Source organism: Maudiozyma barnettii (assembly GCF_903064755.1).
Source record: "Maudiozyma barnettii strain CLIB 1767 genome assembly, contig: KABA2_09, whole genome shotgun sequence".
NCBI classification, from domain to species: Eukaryota; Fungi; Ascomycota; class Saccharomycetes; order Saccharomycetales; family Saccharomycetaceae; genus Maudiozyma; species Maudiozyma barnettii.
Genome location: NW_024545246.1, coordinates 291,050 through 310,409, shown reverse-complemented (window position 1 = coordinate 310,409; position 19,360 = coordinate 291,050). Strand labels below are relative to the sequence as shown.

Sequence of the window (19,360 nt, the reverse complement as noted above, 5' to 3'; positions counted from 1 at the left end):
AAACATTTCATTAGGTAATAACCGTTTAGATAATAAGGGAAACAGAAGGTCAAGAAAACAAATAATATATAAAGGCAGATAATTCTGAACTCAAATTCTAAGTTCGAATCTATTCGTCGTATAAATTATATACAATAAGAAGAAATGACTTACAATCAAATAGAAAATAACAACAAGCATATTTTGCTTTATTTAACATTACATCTCAGATCACTCCTCCATACCTCTACCAACCACTAAATAAATTCAGCTAATAAATATCTTACCATACTCCGTCTTCTTCAGCTCATAAATAAACAAGGTATAGACATTAAACAATAAAATCTTGAGCATATTTTCTTTACTTGTAGTATATAAACTTTATGAAAAATATCTAACAATTTGAGGTTTCGTGGTCTAGTTGGTTATGGCATCTGCTTAACACGCAGAACGTCCCCAGTTCGATCCTGGGCGAAATCAATTGTTTTTTGAAACAATCTTTTAAGATTGCACTCTTTTTTTTTTGTCGTTGATCTAATTTACAGGTCAAAGGTGTTCAATCATTTTGTCGGTATCTGTCTAATATCATTACTAATTATTTATTCTTTTTTTCCTCATTGCAATAAAATGACAAAAACATAAAAATTATACTTCCATGAGGAACAACTAATCAAAAAAAGATATCAGAAATATAAATATAATAATCGAGAATTTTAGTAATATTTTGTTATTTATATAGAACCAGGATAATTGATTTCAAGATTTTGTATATTCGGGTAATATTCTAATATACAATTAACCAAAATGTATTAAACAACATTAAAAATATTATTCTGGGAGGACATATGGTAATTGATGTTTAAAATCTACCAACCAAACGTTTTAAATATCAAAATATTTCGGATCTTTCAATATATTAATATAACTGTTATATTTCTTGCATATACATACATGACATTTCATCGATTAATGGACAGAATTTAATAAAATTTTATTTTATTAAAAATCGCACGTTTTTCCAATTAAAGTGGCCAATCTTTCCATATAAATCTTGTCCGACTCACCAAATCCATTAAAATCGCCGCAATCCAAATCAATAACCCCAAGAGTTTTACCATCATTTGATAAAATTGGCACAACAATTTCACTTTTCGTTTCACCATCACAGGCAATATGTCCTGAAAATTTACTTACATCTGAAACAAGCTGGGTCTCTTGAGTAGCAGCTGCAGAACCACACACTCCTTGACCAAAAGGTATACTTTGACAAGCCACTTTACCCTGGAATGGTCCTAATAATAACTCTAGAGGTTTACCACTCCTTACAATATAAAATCCTGCCCAAATAACTTCAACATTAAGGGACTTGTAAGCATGCCATAATAAGGAAGCTGCATTAGACAAATTACACACCCAGTCTCTTTGATCCTCGCATAAACTTTCGTAGGACATTAGAAGCATCTCAAATGTTTCATCTCTACTAGTGAATTCATTAAAATCCGAGTAATCGGCATGGTTCTTTTTTGAAATTGTGGCCATTCTTTTTTTGTTGCCAGAGTTTAAAATTATCCTTGAATCTTACTAAGTCGTTCGCTCACTTCACAAATCACTCGTTACTATCAGATACCTCATTTACGTCTATACTGTTATATATATATATATATATATATAAGTATAACTAATTTTGCAATGCTTCACCTTATTTTTTTCCACCTTATGTAATATATAGTACTTCGGTTAGAGGAAGATTAAAGAAAAATGTAGCCAATGCAATTTAAGTAAGAACCAATTTGAAGACGATCGAACAGAAAACACAAATATTAAAAGAAATTGATACTACATTTCGCAGAATAATAGAATACCGTATACCTTCAACCGAACATTAAATTTTAGAAATGAATGAGACGGCGAACGATAATTTCCAATACATATCCCAATTAATGGGTGTATTGGCTTCCGAATCAAGATCAAACAGGCAAGAGACGGATAAGATAGAGTTACTTCTCAAAAGGGTCGCAAAACAATCATCGATATCATATGAAAAACTTGGCGAAGAAGTTACATCAGAGACACTTGATAATTATGAGAAGTTATCGATACCTACCAAAATGGATACTTTAATAAATGAAAACTATGATTTACTCTACCAGATTGAACAACAGAGATTTGTCAATAATAAAATATCAATACTCATACAAAGTATAATGGAACATTTTGTGTCGATCAAGAATTTTATAAAAGAACAGAAATTTATGAGAGAGCAAGATCTAGATAATTTCATCTATGAAAACTTCGAGTCTCAGGCTGTGATACTTAATTCCCATATAGATATTTTAAGGGAAAAGAAGGATATAAGTGGGAAAAATTTATCTCGAATAATAGCACAACTTGAAAGTATGTTTAAAAATATTGATTGGTCCTTGATTTCTAAAGATAAACATGAATTTAAGCTATTGTTGAGTCAAATTCAAAATTTAGATGAATCATTCAATATAAAACTTTTGAGTAAAGAGGATATTACAGTTGCTAAAACATACTGCAAGTAAGAAGAAGTTTCTCATTATAAAATTGTTTAATACTATCAAATATAAGTAACCAAAAGAATATATTTCAAATTATATACGAATACACACCCTTTGCATAATTCAACCTTGGAAAATCCATTTATACCAGCTCTTCAAGACTTCGTTCCCAGTTTTCACCAATTTGGTACTGAGCACTTTCCAACTAATACCTCTGTATTTATTTTTTCTTAGAGTATTTAACAACACAATATATTCTTCAAAACCTTCCTTATCATCATTTGGATCAACTTCACAATCTATAGGATATTCATTCTTAGATATTCTAAGATCTACCTCGTTTAATTTGGAATCAAATCTGTTGACATTTGTCTCGACCTCCTTAATACGTGCGTTCAAGATCCTGATATTATATTTGAATCGTGATGTCAGTATATTAATCTCTTCCATCTCTTTCTGTAAATGAGTTTGTTTTATTTCCAATTCTCTTTCACGAGGCTCTAAATATGACTTATCTCTATGATACTGCTTGCAAACATCTGTCATCTTTTTGATGGAGTCCTTAAATACCAATGTCTCATCATAATTTCCAGTTGGAGTAATACATAGAGGAGATATATCATATCCATAAATATTGGAGTCATCGTTACTAGCCATCAGAGTATTAATCCTTTTAAGGTCTCTAGCAATTCTTACAACTGAAATATTAAAAGGCATGTTCCATTTTTCTAAATTATCAACTATCTCTGATATGGAATTCCTTCTTTTAAATGCACCGTTCTGAACAGGGGTCTTAGTTCCATCCTGAACAAAAGGTATAGAATTTCGTCTATAAAACTCTCTACGATAAGTGTTATCAGACTCAACATTTTTCTCTGAGTCCACTGTATCATAGTTATTAATCATAGAAGATGTACTTGATGTTTCTGATGAAGTGTCGCCCGCGACACTCTCAGTTTCAAATACAGCCTCATGTTTTTTTAAGGCGTAGGGATATAATTGTTCCATATCAGCTGGATTAATTGAGCTAATCTTTTGCAAGTTATAACGTTCCCTAATTATAGCAATCGGATCCCCATGATTAAATTTCTTATTCACAAACGTGGTAGATTTCTTTCTAAGATAGGATTTTTGTGTTTCACCTTTCCCTTTCCACAGGGCAGCCAGAGTGCCGCTATGGATATTTTTAACCAAAATCGAAAGGTCTGATGTTAATATTTCATTCGAAAGATGCATGAAATTTCCTTTACCTGCAAAATCCTGCATTGTAGACTTGACCACCTTCTTTAGATTGAAAATATCATTATTTGAAGATTTTGCAGAGACTTCAAAAAGTATTTGCAGCGTCATGGGATCAAGATACGTATGTTCTTGTTGTTTACTGATATTATGTTTTTTCTGAAAAACATAAATCCCAGAATAAAATTCATCCTCATCAAAGGGGTCTTTAGCAGACATAGATCCTTCTACGATTAGTTTGAAATAACATGTTAGTAATAAACTAAACAAAGACGCAACTGTAGTTGGACCCATTATAACTTCATTCTTTGGTCTACTTATCCCTAAATAGAACTTTCCGTATGTATCCCACCAACCATCAATAGCTCTTCTTGTAGTATTACATAACAGACCATCTACCCTCTTAATACATGAATTTGGGGCAAAATAATTTAAGGTTATTTGAACTAATGCTACTAGTTCTGTGACTGGGCAATATTTGTATCGATGAGTAATCAAATATTTGTCATCCATCTGATTATAATTTATATTAAAATCATTATTGTTATCCTCAACCATACTATTGGTTGTGTCTGCTTTTAGCTGAATTTTATATAATTGAGCAAATTTATTGAGTGCAGAATTTGTTGGTCCCTTCAATAATAATGCAGATCTACCACCACAATTCAGTTTTTTCAGATTGAAATTTGTTCTATAATTATCCCATACTGTCCTTAAATCACCACAATCAACATTTAAAAAATTCAAAGTCGATGAAATAGAAGACAAATTTGTAATAAATAATGTATCACCATTTATAACTTTAGCTTGCGAAAACGTTTGTAACTCATTTAAATAATTTTTAAAGTTTTGAGGCCAATAGTGATAATTTGACGGTAAACATATTCGTACTGCCGTCACAGTATCTTGTGAATTACCAGTATATGATGTTATGAGAGATGATATTTTTCTTTCCTCCGTCCATTGTTCCACAATATATATTTCAAATCCATGAATTTGCACTTCTTCATAAGCTAAATCCCTGGATCTTTGCAAACACAACTCATTCAAAGCTTTGAAATCAGGGAATACAAAACTTTTCCACTCTGATGTGGTCTCTACTTCGTCCCCTAACATATGTTACTATTTTTCGGAATATTTGAAGTTAAACTATTTTATCGATCTTGAAAGAGTTAGAAAAATATGTGTGTTCTTTGTAATATATTCTATAAAGTTAAATCCGTTATTAATACATGTATATGCGATTGAAAACTTAATGGAATATTGTTTAATACACTGCTTACTAAATGTATTAGTTATAGTAATTTACCTCGCTCTATTTAATATAGATTTGGATAACGTATCCTCCTCGAGAAAGTAATACGAAATTTTATGTAATTATGTCAAAATTTCTTTTTTGCCCGTTGAGAATTGCCTGTTTGAGGTGCTCAGAGAAAACCGAGGACAAAATGATTTCAAAGACGATTTCCGGTTTAAATAGTAATGCTCGAGAGGCTTTAATAGGGGATTTACGTAACATTTTGAGTTAACACATAATTGGATGACTGCCTGTTTGATAAACTAGCAATGTATATAATTTAACAAATGAAGGTATTTTACGTTCACTGAGATATATCTCGGTAGTATTCTAGCGTTTTTTTTTAGATACGAATACCTGCAAATGTATATATATATACACATTATGACTACTATATATCAAATACAAACTCACAATTCGTCATGGACATCAGTAGTTTCAGTAGATTTGTTACTAGTAGATGACTTCTTATCATTAGAGGCCGAAGCTGATGTGTCGGATGCCATACTTTTTGAGCTTTCAGCTTGTTGTTTTTTCTTTTCTTTTCTCTTCAACGATCTTATTTTACGTTGATATGTAGCTTTTAGATCTGCCAGACGTTGACTTTGTACAGTCTCCAATGCAGTGAATTTATCTTGTGCAGCCTTTATTAAGTTTTCAAACATAGTCTTAACTCCATACAGTTGTTCACGATCCATCTTTTCAAAGATCTTCTGTTCAACAAAAGATGTCATATTAGCGATACTCTCTTCAAATATATTAATAGTAGTATTATAGTCGCGGATAGTTTGGGCCAAGTAAGATGGTACCTTTATTTGGCTATATTCCTTTCTTACGTCTAAGATTTTCTTATCTAACTTCGAGTCTAATTCAGCTAATTTTTCTTCAAGATTATCTGCGTTGTGTTCGATCTTTTCCCAAAGACCATTTGCTGTATCTAATATATTTTGAAGTTGTTCATATCCAAGTGGTTCAGCGGCTGTCTCCAGATATTCGTCGATACTTTTCTTCATACTTGAAATTTCTTTTCTTCTTTTGTTAATTTCATTCTTAGCAGCTGTATCGGCTTCATATTCAACCCAGTCCAAATATTCAGTTACTAATCGAGACAATTTTTCTATTTGTTTAGTTGGACCATCTCTTAAGATTTCTTCTTCAGAAAGAAAATTTCTGATGTCATATAGACTACTCTCAAGAAGGTTCTTAGCTTCTTGCAATTGGAATCTTCTCTTATCATTTTCATCTAACATTTGAATACGGTTTGTAGATTCCATTCTTTCTTCATTAGACATCGGCATAACATAGTCATCGTAACTACGTACAGCGGGACTGATCATTAAACCAGCTTCCTTCTTAGCATCAACATCAAAATGGAAATCATCAGTTTCTTCACTATCAAATGACTCAAATTCGTCGTCTTCATCGACATCTTCAATGTAAGACATTCCAAGAATTTCCTTCTTAACTGAACGAGCTTCTTTGGCATCCTTGATACAGAAACAATCTATGGTTTCAATGTTTAAAGTTCTCACTTGGGTCAATGCGTAACTCATATTATACACAGAACCGAAAGGACATTCTGCCAGAGTAAAATTTTCAATACCTTCAATAGTCATATTCTTAATAATTCTATCATTTTCGTAAATTGAGTATACGCTAGTCTCCGATGCATCCTTAATTGGAACCAATACACCTCTCTTATTTGGGAATGAGGAACCTGCTTCAAATATTTGGATATCATTTGATTCTTCATCCTGTGGATGCAAGGTGAAATTGAAAACCGAACGGTCTGTAACGCTAAATGGTCTTGTCTTAAACAGTTGAAACAATTGAGTTCCTCTCAGAGAAAGACCGTTAACAATAGACTCATCTGCATTAACGGTCTTCAATAGTTTTTCAGAACCAAATACATCAGCTAAAGATTTTTGAACAAATGGAACACGAGAAGAACCACCAGCCAATATAATACCTGTGATATCATCCAAGGTAATGTGCTCGTTACTATTAACATTGAATTGTTTTTCGATAGCATCCAATATAGGTAAACTGAAACTCTTAATGTCTTCTTCCATGGCATTCTCAAACTCTTCTCTAGAAATAACTGTTCTAAAATCAACATCAGGAAGTACTGATTCAATACTAACGGATGATTCACCATTGGCACTTAGGACAAGTTTAGCCTTTTCTGCAGCTTGAATAATCTTAGCCGTGGCTCTAGCATCTGCATCCAAATCTTCTTCCGTAACCTTTGGATTCTTTTCTAAGAATTTGCTCTTAATTAGATTTGCTACACGCATAGTTAATTGAGAACCACCTAAGGTAGAATTGAAACCATAACCTTGTAATTCAATCTTAATTGGAACGTCTTTCTCGGCATCCTGAGTGATAGTCACAAGGGAGGCCTTGATAGAGCCACTACCCATATCGTAGATGACATAATGATGAGGCTGATCTAATTCAAAATCATTTTTTTTAACAGCGAAATTTACAGCGATAGTTAAACCGTCATCGATTAGAGTCAAACCTGTTAAATCATCCACAAACATACCTGCACCCATTAGCGCCGTACGTTGGTATTGATCCCAGTATGCTGGTATAGAAAGTGCTAATTTTTCAACGTAATCCTTTGATCTTTTGTCATTTTCTTTAATGTGTTTGTTAGCTCTTGCAGTAATCTCTTGTAGATTCATAGCGACAAGCTCTTCAACTGGATATTTAACTTTACCAATCTTAATCGCAACAGACTTTCTACTTGTAGAAACCAATTCTAAACCAGGATGTTCTTTTTGGTATTCCACAACTTCTAGGTCATCAATGCTTCTACCAAGTAGTGGCTTCAAATGCAACATTGTAGAACCTGGGAATCTAGTAGCCAGAGACCCGACTGCAGAACCATAGAATCTCTCTATATCGGTAGCTTTCTTGGATAATTTCTTAAAGGCCATACCTGAGACTTCTTTCCTCTTGGCCTCAGGTGTAAGAACCATTTCTAAGGGAGCTTGTGGCGAGACCACCATGGCTTTTATAAATTGTTGACCATAGTCAACTGCAAGTAAAGCAGCAAATGTATGAGATATTAGCAACAGCCACACTGGTAGTAAGCTGACACTCTTCCATACGCGTACCATCTTTTCTTCTTCTTCTCTTTAGTAACTACTATGTGTAACGTGTCTTATTAATATGTTATTATTAAATTCACGATGGAATATAATGCTTATGATCTTGCTGAAATAATTATCAGATGAAAGGAAATAATACGAAAGAATTATTAGATTTTCTACTTCTCAAACATTGCAAAACATTTAAAATATATATAGAATTATAAATAGCAATTCCAAAGAAGTCCACGTTCTATTAAAATGTTATTAGAACTTCAGACGTGTCAACATTAACTTTAACTGAAGAAATACAGAAAGAACAGGCATTTCTATAATATATATTCATCTTCTACGGCATATTCTGTGCTCAATGGGTCTCATGAACTAAGCGAGCGATGAGTTCTGGAAAATTTTGAAAAATTTTGAACTTTTTTTGGTTTTCTTTGAGGGAACTGTAACTGCAACTGCAAATGGAGTCGCAGTTTGATGGACGACCAGGGTGGAGTTGCATCTTGTTCTTGTGCTGGGATGGTACATATATTTATGCTGAGTGGTAAGAGTAATCGTGTGGGTCTTTGTTTCACTGGAAGATAAAAGGAACACGCAATACTAGTTACATTTCAACAGGGACAGCAATAGAGCAAAGAACATGGGAGATCAGAAGACTTTGGAAGAGCTGAGAGCTAAGATCATGGAATCGATGGGGAAAAAAGATGCAGTTGTTCCTTCGGAACAGAAGATAGATGGTCCACAAAAGAGGTTAAGGAGCACCAGGGGTCCTGACCATCATGACCATTACAAGCGCCGTGCGTATGGAAACGAGCCTGGTTTTGATGAAAGAACACCACAGAATTGTCTACCTGCTCAACCACACAATGATAACCGATATTCTGATGCGAATAAAGGATATACACAACGCAACAATTACAACAACAACAACAACAACAACAACAACAACAACAACAATAATAATGAATATGTGCAACAATCTAATTACAACAACAACAATTCTGGATATTCTAACGGCGGGAGATATAGAACCAACTATGGCAATGACGATTCTGGATCTAGCAGATATAAAAACAACAACGAAGATAGAAACAACAACAGAAATAGTGGTCCGCCAAATAATCGTCAATATAACAATCGCAATAACTACAATAACAACAATAATAAGAACAATAATAGAACCGGAAATCAATACAATAATAACAGGCAACAATACAGGCAAAGAGACAATACTTCGAAACAAACAAATGCGTTCCAAAAAGTACATTTATATAAAAACCTAACACAAAGTATAATAAACTCAACAATTGTCATCTCTAATATCGAATTCGATAACGAAAACAAGACAGAATCGGCCTTTAAGAAGTTGATAGATAATTATTGTAAAGGTCTCGGCATGAATTTTGAATTGGTTAATTTCAAATACAATAGTTCATTAAACAACGTCGTCATTAAGTTTAATTCTGCGGAATGTACAACTATGACCCTTGCATGCCGATCGTTCTTATCTAAAAAGGCATCTCAACAGGATTGCACATGGAACAGACCAAATGGATATGTGTTACAACGGGACAATATGTCGAAAACTTGCAATGCTAACGCTGTAGCTTTAGAAAATGTTGAATTGGCGATAAGCGAAGACAAAGATGTACAGAAGTCCTCCACAAATTATATCAAATCATTGGGTCTCTCTACTGAAAATTGGGAAGTTCTTCCATTAATGTATAAAGAGAATGATGAAAAAGACCCAGAGTTTACTGGATGTATATTATTAACATCTGCTACAAATTCCCCTCAAATTGATTCCAAAACTTTGGAAAATAATAAATGGTTCAAACCGAATAATAGTTTGAAGTTACATCAAGAGACGAGATCATTGGTTTTTAATAATCTAAGTAAAAAAACAGCTGAGAACCGTATTCCAGAATCACGCATACTAATGCTGTTAAACTGTGTTAACCCTCTAGAACTTAACAACGACCCAGCACTGGCTAGAGATATACAGGAATGTCTACAGTTATCTTTACCAAACACTGAATCTGTACAAGTCATCAAACCCAGTGCAGATTACAGACTTACCTTTAATTATCTAAACGAACAGGCAGGCAACATATATGTGAAATTTCAGGATATCGCATCAGCCAAACAAGCAATCAACATATTCGCAGAGCGCAGATTTAATGGAAGACATGTACTACATACATTCGTCAACGAAGAGGATTATATAAATATACTACAAGGATAACTAGTTGGCACAACTACGAAACATCAGAACTGGATCCTTCTTTATTTAGTTATATATTCATGTTCAAGTATCATGCTACACGACCAACGCACTAAGCATTGGTAATAATGAATTTTTCAAAGTGAAAAAAACGAAGTTTGGACTGTTTACCACACAAAGAGAGAGCGAAGAGTTTGAAGTTCCCCCGATGAACAATGAACTCAAGGATCTAACTTTTATTTCAAACTGCTCTAAAACCTACAATTTATAACCTGTAAAAGGTGTTATGACACTTGTAAAGATATAATTATACATCTTGTACGAAAGCCAATACAAAGAAATCCAGGAAAGTCAACTAATTCTGTGCTATTTGGACTACTAGTGATATATCTCAGGCCATGGCGACAGAGGTAGCCAAAAGTGTAAGGACCAGACCACAGGGTCCACTGGGTACAGAAAATGAAGAATGCAATTGTCCTCACTGTACCAAAGTAAAGAAATCACACCAACGTGAAAGGAGAATGAGGAGAAACAAGAATATCCGTAGACGTTCAAAATTTAACTTCCAAAGAGATATGGACACTACAAATACGAAATATGATGTAATCACATCAGTGGGATACCTTAGTGAGAAATATGGTCTTAGAAAGAGTCACTATATTGAAAACTTTATCAAGTGTATCCATCGTAAAATTAATTCCGATGTGAGCAAAATTCCTGACGAATTTGTAGATTCTTTAAGCCCTGCTGTCAAATCTAAATTATTTCTTCTATTAGTTACGTTATCTGAGAGGGGTGGTCCAGATTACTGGATAGATAAAAACAATTCTGAAATTGAGGATACTGATAACGATATTGCAAGCGATCCTTCATCTGAGAAAAATATTATGGACCACACTGAAACACCCAGTGATAAAGATAGAAACACACCAAACAAAACATCTAATGCAAAAGAGGACAAGGGATCTGACAAGGTCCATCATGACACTGAAGAACTTGGTTGTACCAACACATTAATGGAGAAGATTATTCAACAAAACATCAACTGTGATTTTAAAGAGACTACATATGATGAAGATTATGTATTTTCATCTATCTGGGCTAATTTCATGGAAGGTTTGATAAACCATTACTTAGAGAAAGTCATTGTTCCTCACTCGGAGATGAAAGTTTGTCAACAATTGTATAAACCAATGATGAAAATCATTTCATTATACAACGAATACAACGAACTAATGGAAAAGAGCCTTAAAAATGGCTTTCTACCAGCACCAAGTGACTCTGAAGTAGTTGAGGATAAAGAAAAGAAAGTTATTGCAGATTCAGAAAGGGATGATATAGTTACCAAAGAGAGATTAGCAAGGGCTCAAAAATTATTATGGCAAGCACGTCAAGATATTCCAAAAACGATCAGCAAAGAACTCACCTTATTATCTGAAATGTACTCTACTTTAATTGCAGACGAACAGGATTATGAACTGGATGAATTTGTATGTTGTGCTGAAGAATATGTAGAACTGGAATATTTGCCAGAACTTATTGATGTATTATTTATTAACGGTAATACTCGGGCGTTCTGGAAAGTTTTACTAGCTTTGGAACCATTTTTCTATTATATCGAAGATATTGGAGATCTTGAGGATGAAAGTATAGAACTTAGTGATGTCAGTGAGGAGGAGATCGAGGGGTCAAATGTTATGCGAAGAAGAGCTTTTAAGCCAGATCCCAGAGTGATCACGTTAGAAAAGATTTGTGAAGTAGCGGCAAGACAGAAATGGATCTAATCCGAGAGCTTTGTGTACCTTTAAATAAATTATATAAATAATACTTAAAATGTTTCAATTAAAAAGATACACTATTTGTAAACTGAAAAACTGTTTTCGATGTCGTATATATTAATGGTATTGGAAAATATGAGTTACAGTTTATGTAATTGTAGTATATGATATAAAAATAAAATGATTAAATGATAATAATACCAGAAATATCTAATTCATAAATTCGAAATTTTCAGCTTTGTTTACCCTTATTTTTATTGTAACTTGGTAATTCCTCATACTTATGATTTTTCATGTTTTTGAACTTCTTCATATTAGCAAATTTACCTAATACTCTACGCTTTTTATTTAGTGAAATATTTGTAATATCTGAAAAATCTCTCATACCTTTATTTGCCTCCAAAAAGAAATATAGGACGACAAAGACAACAACTGCTACAGCAGGCATGGTCAAAGCGACGTAGTACCATTTGTTGTCACTTATACCTGCATCAGCTAGAGCCCATTCTTCCTTAGTAGTTTTGGATACCTTCGAACCCATTATCATGTGTAATAAGACACCATTATCTAACGGAGAAAAGTCATCATCTGAAATGTAGTTAGGTTGAACAGATAGAACTATTTTACGTTCGTATACACCTTGTAACCAGTCTTCTTCCGGTTCAATTGCATATACACCATCAATGTTCTTAATCCATTCAGAAGTGAAAAAGGTACCTGGAATATCCCTCTTGTGATAACCTTTATCAACAGCCTTTTCTTTGACATAAGACAAATGGATACGTACATTTTCAGCAACTTTACCATTATGTTCATTTTCAAAGAAACGAGTATACCATGAAACGAAATAAGTAGTACCAATTTTCCACATTGAGTTCTCCCTCGGAGTACAGAATGGTTCACTAGAGATATCCTTAGAAAGACCCTTGAAGAAATAGTTGTCAGGTGTACATCTCATAATCGGATTCAAAGAGGTGTAAGTATCGTCTTCATCAATAAAATATTCTTCCTCATACACTTCGTTAGGATCCATATTATGTGCCTTCAAGTCTTCATACGAATAAGTACGTACAGCAGCTGTTTGGAAGTAAGTAGAATAATCTGGCTTACCCCTTTTGGTGTGACCATTTTTAATTTCAGGTCTAATGGTCTTTGGTCTACCATTTTTCTCCAACGAAACCCATGCTTCAAGGGCATCACTTGTAGGAGCTGGTTTAGCTGAGAATGTAACACCGTCAATAACAGTAGGGGTGACAATTTCTCTTTCAGTGGAGTAAATTGTACGAATCCATGGCTTCTGTTCTTCAGAAGTACTTTCCTTTTCCTCCTTTGGATTATGGACCTGTTTGTAACCATATACCTGGCCCAGCAGAATTGTTGATGCGAACAGCAAAGATACCTTCATCCTAGTTTGATATTAATATTAAGCAAAATTGATACTGTCTCTCTCTATATATATATGCTCCTTTAGTTCAAAATACAAACTAATTATTAACTACAACACAGGACTAATAATTATATCTTCCAAATCATCAATTGTTAAAGGAGAAATATCGTTGTTGGTAAGGTATAACATGTTTTCCTGCCTGTCTATTTTCTGTTTATATAATTTAAACCCTTCTTCTCTCTGTTTGTTGTTGTTTCCACTCAGCGATCCATTTCTGACTGGGAGGCGTGCGGGCTTTTCTTAGAGATGGACGTGTTAAGAGAAGGTGAAAAATTCACTCAGAATTTCTTTTTTTGCTTGATTTGATGCAATTAAACAATGGTAATGAGGTTAGACAATTTCATCACTTGATTCGATATCAGGAGCTTTATATAAGTTGTAAGATTCGATGGTAGTAGCCACCAAACAGAACACAGTAAGGCTGTTATGTGCAATCCAAGCAGTAAAGATGGTTTGTCAATAGAATATGCGGTGCGTACGAACCTAGCTCATTTTCAGAATTGGTCTGATGTGGTGATATGTGAGGAGTCTTTGGAATGGGAGGGCAGAACCATTAAACTAGTGTCAGGTATTCCTTCTGAACCTTTATCCAACGGCGAAACTGAAGATGATGGGAGTCCTAGTAGGGAGTTCTTGTTACCTGTTAGTTTAGCTCAGTACAAGGCCGAGTCTCTTACAATTGAGTGCTTGGATCACGTATTTGATAAACTGTGTAACCCAGGAACAAAAAGGATCATTTTGTCGATTGTTAATGACGATGGAACAATTGTTTTCTACTTCATGTATAAAGGTGTTCATAAACCAAAGAAAAATTAAGGACACCATGCGTCAATGATCATGTGTATAATTTCTATAAAGATTATTATATTCTGTCATACATGCTTATATAAGTATATATATATATACGCAAAATACCCTATAAGCCTGCTTTTTTTTTAGTTACTGCAGTTCCATTTACTATCACATCTTGGAGCCATTCTAATTCGATTCTACTTACGTTTCTGGCGTAACCCTTTGTGGTGAACACATATTCAACATACATAATACTTGGACACGATTTGTTTAAAAATAACATGGACGAAGGATGGACACTAATTGGTTCACCTGTATTAACTGTCCGGTATGACCTATCGGGCATACCGATAGCTGTATTTTTAGCGAACCCAACTAAGAAACATTTCAGTACCTTTGCTATTTGTTCACTGTTTTGACTAATACTTTCTCCTAATTCATCATCTTCATTTGTCGCATTTAACCCCTTTGATTGAAATATTCTCATACAGTACATTCGTAGCTGATTTCTGATCTTCACAACATTTTTAAATCCACGATATGACAAACATAACTCTTTGCACCAAGATTGCCTTTCGGAAGCTGATGAGGATCCCTTTCCAAGCTCGTAAAAGTATACGTCAAATAGCTCTTTCATCATAATCAGATCACCATATTTTTTACCACCATTACATAACATCAGACGACGTTCATTGACTTCATCTCTTTGTTCAGGATTCGGGTTCATTAACAAGTTCTCTACACTCAGACAGGATACAATGTCAATGACATCTTCGACACAGTTGGATTCATTGGCTTGAATTAAAACACTACTCAAATGAGGTTGAACAGGTAACAGAGCCATCTGCTCACCCTTCTTGGTAATATTACCAAAATCGTCAAGCGCACCTAATTGATATAATTCTTGTAACGCCATCACCAAGGCCTCTTTACCAGGATATTCAAACCAAGTCCAATTGACAATATCTTTAACACCATATCTTTTAAGCATTAGTACTGGTGATGTTATATCGCTTCTTGCAATTTCAGGTTCAGTTTGAGTTGGCAATTTTTCAAAATCCTTCTCACAAAATATTCTATAACATTTACCTTCAGATTCTCTACCAGCACGACCACTTCTTTGTTCAGCACTCGCCTGAGATATTGGAACTGTCAGTAAAGTTGCCAGACCCAATTGATGTCTCCATACTTTCACCTTCCGTAATCCTGAATCCACAACATATTTCACACCAGACACAGTAACAGATGTTTCTGCAATGTTGGTACTAAAAATTACTTTTCTCTTAAATCCTTTAATAGGAGCAAAAACAACAGCCTGTTTTGCAGGTGGTAGAGCAGCATATAACGGTAATGGGATCATTAATGGAACAGAGTTTTCCTTGTGTATAATAGCACTTATTTTTTCCATGATTATAACAGCTTTGTCAATCTCCTCTTGACCAGGTAAGAAACATAATATATCACCTAATGGTTCACCTTGGTTTAATTGAACAACAGTTCTAATAATACTATCAACAATATCATCAGAGGGAGCAGTTAAATAATATTGGGAAACATCAAATTTTCTACCTTCAACAAATATCACTGGGGCATTGTTGAAAAATGTACTGAATCTCTCTGCCTGCAATGTGGCTGACATAACTATAATTTTCAAATCTGGTCGAGAACTTTCTATCAAAGCTTTCAAAAACCCTAGTATTAAATCTGTTAGGACAGTTCTTTCATGAGCTTCATCAATAATAATCACGCTATATTCCTTTAGTGTTTTATTCATCATTAATTCTCTTAGCAACATACCATCAGTCAGATATTTAAGTCTTGTCTTTGCGGATGTTGTGTTATCAAATCTAACTGAATAACCAATTTGTTGTCCAACATTACATCCATATTCACTAGCCACACGAGTAGCCAAATTTATAGCAGCCACTCTTCTTGGTTGGGTCACTGCTATAGAACCATGTTGTTTCGTAGAGTATAAATAATCCAACAAGAATTGCGGTATTTGAGTAGATTTACCAGAACCAGTTTCACCAATAAGTAAGGTGACAGGGTTTTGAATCAGATTTTTCATTATAAGTTCTTTATTTTGGTACACTGGTAAGCTTTGTCTAACTCCTAGTAGTTTTTTGGCTTTGATCTTCAAGTCACGTTTGGCATGAACTTCATATGTGCGAACATCGTTATCTTCATCTTCAGTTGCGTCGTGAAACTTCACCTCTGTGATCCCCTTTCCAACCTTTTGGTTTCTTCTAAATGGATGAACTTTTGCTCTAACACGCTTTTCATTGACGCCAGTATTGCTTTTTATAGAAGATGCCATAATTTATTATCACAGATGTGTTCTCTTTGCACTGTTTACTTGTTAGAAAAACGTTATATAGGATGTACATATATATATATTGGAATAACAAATTCTTGTGAACACTCATTTCACAGTATAATTTGTTATTCATCGATGAGCTCATCGCAATTTTTTTTTTCATACAAATTGAAATGATGTATGTGCCGATTGTCCTTACAAAAAAGAGCGTTAAGATATGCATTCGTGCTAAACGACTTTTCTTCATCGGTACTTAACAGAAGTAAGTGCAAACGAATTCAAAAATATCACTTTTCCACAGTATCGGACCAATTAGTGGGGCATCTATTAATCATACTTAACTCGTATTGTTCGGAGTGTGTGGAGTTGTAGCAGGTCCTGAAACTATTCTGACAGAGTTTAGTTTTAAACCCTTTTTGAGAGGCCGTGGAACAAATGTTTCTTCAGAGGTCGATATCCCAATGCTGCCCACAGATGCTTGTCTATTACCCCAGCCATTATTAATGGCATTTTTTATGCCCCATGGTGATGCACCAATTTCTTTTCTTTCATCTATAGGAACTATTGTGTGTCCCGAAGATGAACTGACAGAACCTTGTCTAGGTGTCTCCACAGAACTATCATATGCATTGTTATTATTATTATTTATACTGACTTTGGAAATTCTATCTTCGAGAAGCTTAACTTTATCTGTTCTAACTTTATTGATCTCTTTAAAGTGATCAAGTTCACTCTCCATGGCAGCGTTAGCTGTTAATAATTTCTGTATTAAGATCTCATGTTCTTTTATTTGTAATACAAGTTTATTATTCATTTGTTCGAGGCTTACATCTCTTCCTCCCATTTCTTTGATCTTTTCTTTTAAATTATAATTTAGGTGATTCATTTCTTCAATTGATGCTTGTAATTCTGCGACCCTACTAGATTTCTGAATTAAAGAATTTGTAATATCCATTATATTTCCGTTTGGTTGAGGTGAGTTATTCAGTGGCTCCTTCGAAGGTCTATTTAAAAGACCCTTTAATAACTCTAATTGTTCCACAAGCGCTTTATTTTCTGCTTCGGATTTCTGTAATTTTTGAAATGTTACAGAGTTGGATATATTTCCATCTGGTCCTTTATGATTCTCACGAAGACCATTACGTTCATATTCTAATTGTTTTATTCTTTTTAAATAGTTATCCTCTTTTTTCTTTGTATTTTCGTATAACAAATCCATCTTCTTTTTCTGATTTAATCCAACAATATTAGCATGAATAGATGTTTTTAGATTCTTTATCGTCGAACCAATTCGTAATGAATTGATAGAATCTATCTCATCTTCTTTATCTGTCGAACAACATATGAGGAAGGTAGTTATTGAATTCCCTGTTAATGCATTCAATAGCAATTTTGTCAAGGCAGATTCTCTATAAGGAATAGAGTATTCCCGTCTATCATCAGGGTGTTTGATTTGGTGATCTGAGATAGTATTTATAACATGATTCAATGCTTTTAGCTCAGCATTTAGTTTTTTTATTTCTTCTGAAGAAATATCTTTGTCTATATCCTTATTCAGGGGATTTGATCCACATAGATCAACTAATAGAAGACTTCCTGTCTTCAAGGTTTCATCGATGACATTTCTTTGTTCTACAGTAATTTTGACAAAGAGGTGCGTTTTTGAACGTATAGATTGTTTAGTACTCACATTTCGCCTCTTTGCAACATTATTCATTTCTAGTGCAATATCTTGAGCCGATGTAACAGTACGACCTGAAAGATCTTTGACCGAATATTCTACTTTGTTTGCTTCATGATGTAGTTTCAATGACTTTTTCTTCCCATCTGGTATCAACATATCATGTACTTTTTCCATATTAATTTCAAACACTTTTAAATTCACAACTGTTTTAGTACCATGCTCTTGTCTTTTCGTTTTAATCTTTTCAAATAGTTCTTTAGATAATTTCTGAATAAGGCTCTCCTCTGTTGTGTCTTTTTCGTTATTCCCAAATAAAGTTGAAGTTTTACCTGTGAAAGATTGCCCATATGTAATTAACGTTAGATTATAGGCATCCAATATATTTTGAACGCAATTCAGATCTGATTGGAAATAATTATGCAACTCATCTATTGTTTCTGTAGAATGGGATACCTTATCAAAGGATGAGTATTCTGATTTATCTGTATCTAATAGGACTGAATCACCTTCTGGCCTGCAAAACATAGGAAGTCTCCCTTTATTTCCATGTTTCTGTGGTACCAATTTAACAACAACATTGATCGGTGTCCTTTCGGCAGTTAAGTCAGCTTCAACTTTGTGAGAAGAGTCAGTCGAACCGAATATATTGGTTTTATTCGAATAACCCCAGTACATTTGTATATATTAAATGAAAGCCTTTTGTTGACAATTATATGTATGTATCCTGAATACTGACAGAGGTAATGAAGACTATATAACCGCTGAAAACCTTCTAATTAATACTTGTACTTAATATTTGTTATTGTTATTGGTTTGTTGTTGCTGTTGATGTGTATCATTCGTTATTCATTGTGTTGTGGCCTATTTTCAAGGCGCCCGTCAGAAACAAACAGAGAGAATTTCAATATTTTTATTGACACATAACTATCATACAATGACAACAAAGATATAATTATATTGGACATTGACAA

At 34.0% G+C, this 19,360-nt stretch overlaps 10 protein-coding genes and 1 non-coding gene across 11 annotated transcripts; 5 read left to right on the top strand and 6 right to left on the bottom strand.

Annotated features, from left to right (window-relative positions):
* Positions 1–385: 385 nt before the first annotated feature.
* On the top strand, positions 386–459 carry KABA2_09S03212. Its single transcript has one exon. It is a non-coding gene; the product is annotated as a tRNA-Val (tRNA).
* Positions 460–978: 519 nt separating this feature from the next.
* On the bottom strand, positions 979–1,518 carry KABA2_09S03190 (L-methionine (R)-S-oxide reductase; the record flags this gene model as incomplete). Its single annotated transcript, XM_041552285.1, has 1 exon — positions 979–1,518. The coding sequence occupies one exon, from the start codon at positions 1,516–1,518 to the stop codon at positions 979–981; it is 540 nt and encodes a 179-aa protein (XP_041408219.1).
* Positions 1,519–1,874: 356 nt separating this feature from the next.
* On the top strand, positions 1,875–2,525 carry FAR3 (Far3p; the record flags this gene model as incomplete). Its single annotated transcript, XM_041552284.1, has 1 exon — positions 1,875–2,525. One exon carries the CDS (start codon positions 1,875–1,877, stop codon positions 2,523–2,525), a length of 651 nt encoding a protein of 216 aa, XP_041408218.1.
* A 99-nt stretch (positions 2,526–2,624) lies between these two features.
* Positions 2,625–4,856, bottom strand: STB6 (Stb6p; the record flags this gene model as incomplete). The annotated part of the gene is made up of 1 exon (XM_041552283.1): positions 2,625–4,856. The coding sequence occupies one exon, from the start codon at positions 4,854–4,856 to the stop codon at positions 2,625–2,627; it is 2,232 nt and encodes a 743-aa protein (XP_041408217.1).
* A 591-nt stretch (positions 4,857–5,447) lies between these two features.
* LHS1 (Hsp70 family chaperone LHS1) lies at positions 5,448–8,165 on the bottom strand (the record flags this gene model as incomplete). Its single annotated transcript, XM_041552282.1, has 1 exon — positions 5,448–8,165. The coding sequence occupies one exon, from the start codon at positions 8,163–8,165 to the stop codon at positions 5,448–5,450; it is 2,718 nt and encodes a 905-aa protein (XP_041408216.1).
* A 619-nt stretch (positions 8,166–8,784) lies between these two features.
* On the top strand, positions 8,785–10,389 carry MUD2 (Mud2p; the record flags this gene model as incomplete). Its single annotated transcript, XM_041552281.1, has 1 exon — positions 8,785–10,389. The coding sequence occupies one exon, from the start codon at positions 8,785–8,787 to the stop codon at positions 10,387–10,389; it is 1,605 nt and encodes a 534-aa protein (XP_041408215.1).
* A 377-nt stretch (positions 10,390–10,766) lies between these two features.
* AAN1 (Aan1p) lies at positions 10,767–12,152 on the top strand (the record flags this gene model as incomplete). Its single annotated transcript, XM_041552280.1, has 1 exon — positions 10,767–12,152. The coding sequence occupies one exon, from the start codon at positions 10,767–10,769 to the stop codon at positions 12,150–12,152; it is 1,386 nt and encodes a 461-aa protein (XP_041408214.1).
* A 226-nt stretch (positions 12,153–12,378) lies between these two features.
* On the bottom strand, positions 12,379–13,551 carry PSG1 (Psg1p; the record flags this gene model as incomplete). The annotated part of the gene is made up of 1 exon (XM_041552279.1): positions 12,379–13,551. The coding sequence occupies one exon, from the start codon at positions 13,549–13,551 to the stop codon at positions 12,379–12,381; it is 1,173 nt and encodes a 390-aa protein (XP_041408213.1).
* A 468-nt stretch (positions 13,552–14,019) lies between these two features.
* SEN15 (Sen15p) lies at positions 14,020–14,409 on the top strand (the record flags this gene model as incomplete). Its single annotated transcript, XM_041552278.1, has 1 exon — positions 14,020–14,409. One exon carries the CDS (start codon positions 14,020–14,022, stop codon positions 14,407–14,409), a length of 390 nt encoding a protein of 129 aa, XP_041408212.1.
* A 100-nt stretch (positions 14,410–14,509) lies between these two features.
* Positions 14,510–16,705, bottom strand: DHR2 (RNA helicase; the record flags this gene model as incomplete). The annotated part of the gene is made up of 1 exon (XM_041552277.1): positions 14,510–16,705. The coding sequence occupies one exon, from the start codon at positions 16,703–16,705 to the stop codon at positions 14,510–14,512; it is 2,196 nt and encodes a 731-aa protein (XP_041408211.1).
* Positions 16,706–17,042: 337 nt separating this feature from the next.
* Positions 17,043–19,064, bottom strand: SMY1 (Smy1p; the record flags this gene model as incomplete). The annotated part of the gene is made up of 1 exon (XM_041552276.1): positions 17,043–19,064. One exon carries the CDS (start codon positions 19,062–19,064, stop codon positions 17,043–17,045), a length of 2,022 nt encoding a protein of 673 aa, XP_041408210.1.
* Positions 19,065–19,360: the final 296 nt, after the last annotated feature.